This window comes from Hyaena hyaena, unplaced genomic scaffold (assembly GCF_003009895.1).
Source record: "Hyaena hyaena isolate Hyena2069 unplaced genomic scaffold, ASM300989v1 scaffold_765, whole genome shotgun sequence".
Taxonomy (NCBI): Eukaryota; Metazoa; Chordata; class Mammalia; order Carnivora; family Hyaenidae; genus Hyaena; species Hyaena hyaena.
Window position 1 is genome coordinate 792645 of NW_024081399.1, and position 2743 is coordinate 795387.

General features: G+C 69.2%; 1 protein-coding gene across 2 annotated transcripts; it reads left to right on the forward strand.

Annotated features, from left to right (window-relative positions):
* The first annotated feature begins 1051 nt into the window (after positions 1–1051).
* SOX3 (SRY-box transcription factor 3) lies at positions 1052–2389 on the forward strand. 2 transcript variants are annotated; one of them, XM_039218513.1, is made up of 3 exons: positions 1230–1346; positions 1410–2058; positions 2146–2389. In XM_039218513.1, the coding sequence occupies exons 1-3, from the start codon at positions 1277–1279 to the stop codon at positions 2387–2389; spliced, it is 963 nt and encodes a 320-aa protein (XP_039074444.1). In that variant the 5' UTR covers positions 1230–1276. The 2 variants fall into 2 exon arrangements, with proteins under 2 accessions (XP_039074443.1, XP_039074444.1); XM_039218512.1 differs by having other exon boundaries at positions 1052–2389.
* Positions 2390–2743: the final 354 nt, after the last annotated feature.

A 2743-nucleotide genomic window follows, 5' to 3' on the forward strand; every position in this document is an offset into this window, starting at 1 on the left:
CGAGGACGGCCTCGGCTCCTCTCCGGCCACCGTGCCCCCCTCCAAGAAACTTTTCTTTCACTTGGAGAGGCTCCGTGTTGCCATGAAAACGGATTTTCCAAGGGGCCCGACCCTCCCCCTCAGGGGCATCGGACTGGAAAAACCGAAATGGCCAGAGAGCAGAGACAAAAAGGGGCCGCTAAGCGGGGGCCTGGAGCGAGAGAGCCGAGGACGGTTCGCCCCCTCCGCCCCACACACACTCTCCGCACCAGCGCTTGTGAGCGCGTCGGCCCGGCCCTGGCGGCAGGCGGCTGACTGCTAGCCTCCACTCAACCCGGCGGAGAGCCTCACAGCCCCCGTGCGCTCCGCGGTCCTGAAGCCTGCCTCCGGTGGCCGGGTCCCTGACCCCGGCTCCATCCTCGGCGCGCAGGCCCGAGGCTTCCCGGTAGAGGGTCCTGCTGAGACAGGGGCCGATTCCTGGGAGGGCTTCTCGGAGCCGCAACACGGGGCGCCTCCTTTGCGCCCGGAGTCTCCAAGATCGCCTGGGTAACTGGCGATGCCCGTTGTCCCTAGCGCTGGCAGCAGAAGCGGTCGGGGGACCTCCGCTCAGACAGCGGGATGCTTTGCACGGTGGCCCCGAGACCAGACACCGCTCGGCCCTGACGGGGCTGCAAAGTTGTTTTCTGAACCCCGTGGGCGCCCCTCTGCCCCCTTCCCCCAGTCCTGCTCGCGCGCCCCTCCCCCCCCTCCGTCACCTCCTTGAGTTTCGTTCTTTCAAACTTTTTGAGACCCTAATTGGTGGTCTCTGAGCGGCTCTCCGGGACTCCCGCCTCCTGAATAACTCTCATCACGTCACCGGGCCCAAGAGGGGCGTGGGGGTGAACGAAAGGGCTCCCCGAACTTTTTTTTTCCAGTGGGGCCGAACGGGGACTCCGTGATGATTGGCCAGGGCGCATCACTGTGAGCCTGTCAATCACCGGGCCTCCCGGTGGCGAGGGGCGGACCGAGTCCCAACCCCGGGGGATCCGAGCAGGTATATAAGGGACCCGGCGAGCGCCTGGCCAGACTGCGAATGCGGCCAGCTCGAGACAACGCATCAGGTGCGACTCGCCTGCGGGTTCCTGCCGACTTGGCGCGGAGCACTTTGGCAAGCCTGCCCTTCCCGCCTGACCCGCCGGCCCGCCGGCCCCCAAGCGCCCCTCCGACGGAGTCCCCAGGCCTTTTCACCGTGGCCGCTCCAGCCCCGGGAGCGCCTTCTCCTCCCGCCACTCTGGCGCACCTTCTTCCCGCCCCGGCCATGTACAGCCTGCTGGAGACCGAGCTCAAGAGCCCCGTGGGGCCACCCACCCCCGCGGCTGGCGCGGGCGGCCCCGCAGCCCCCGGAGGCGCCAGCAAGAGCAGCGCGAACGCAGCCGGCGGAGCGAACGCAGGCGGCGGCAACGGCGGGGGCTCGAGCGGCGGGGGCGGGGGCAGCGACCAGGACCGCGTGAAGCGGCCCATGAACGCCTTCATGGTGTGGTCCCGTGGGCAGCGGCGCAAGATGGCCCTGGAGAACCCCAAGATGCACAACTCCGAGATCAGCAAGCGCCTGGGCGCCGACTGGAAACTGCTGACCGACGCCGAGAAGCGGCCGTTCATCGACGAGGCCAAGCGACTGCGCGCCGTGCACATGAAAGAGTACCCGGACTACAAGTACCGGCCGCGCCGCAAGACCAAGACGCTGCTCAAGAAGGACAAGTACTCCCTGCCCGGAGGCCTTCTGCCCCCCGGCGCCGCGGCCGCCGCCGCCGCCGCGGCCGCCGCCGCCGCCGCCAGCAGCCCGGTGGGCGTGGGCCAGCGCCTGGACACGTACACACACGTGAACGGCTGGGCCAACGGCGCGTACTCGCTGGTGCAGGAGCAGCTGGGCTACGCGCAGCCCGCCACCATGAGCAGCCCGCCGCCGCCGCCCGCGCTGCCGCAGATGCACCGCTACGACATGGCCGGCCTGCAGTACAGCCCCATGATGCCGCCCGGCGCCCAGAGCTACATGAACGCCGCCGCCGCCGCCGCCGCCGCCTCGGGCTACGGGGGCATGGCGCCCTCGGCCGCCGCCGCCGCGGCCGCCGCCTACGGGCAGCAGCCCGCCACCGCCGCCGCCGCGGCCGCCGCCGCCGCCGCCATGAGCCTGGGCCCCATGGGCACGGTGGTGAAGACCGAACCCAGCTCGCCGCCGCCCGCCATCACATCGCACTCGCAGCGCGCGTGCCTCGGCGACCTGCGCGACATGATCAGCATGTACCTGCCACCCGGCGGGGACGCGGCCGACGCCGCTTCGCCGCTGCCCGGCGGCCGCCTGCACAGCGTCCACCAGCACTACCAGGGCGCTGGGACTGCCGTCAACGGAACGGTGCCGCTGACCCACATCTGAGCCGCCCGCCTGCGCGCGCCGCCCCTCCGCCCCCATCCCGCCCCGCACCCCCGAGTTGGGACGCCTTGTTGTTTAGCTTTGCTTGCCTGGGACCGTTGCCTTGTACCGATGATGGGGAGGACAGAAAGTTTTGCCGTAGCTGTCGGGTTTTGTACAAAAGCGAAAAAAGTCCGGAGCAGCGGAAGTGGGACTTTATAGAGCTCGCCTACCCCTCGCCGCTGCCCCTCCCTCCCCTTTTGTAGGCTGGGAATCGCTGTGATGTTTGCAGAGAAAAAGCCGCACCCCCCCTTCCTCCTCCTCCTCCTCCTCCTGGGTTCCTGGGTTTTTCTGTTGCATTTGAAAATGTCTCGTTAG

Bases quoted from the DNA above. Each gene is read 5' to 3' on its own strand.
- SOX3 (XM_039218512.1), top strand. From the start codon at position 1,052: ATGCGGCCAGCTCGAGACAACGCATCAGGTGCGACTCGCCTGCGGGTT.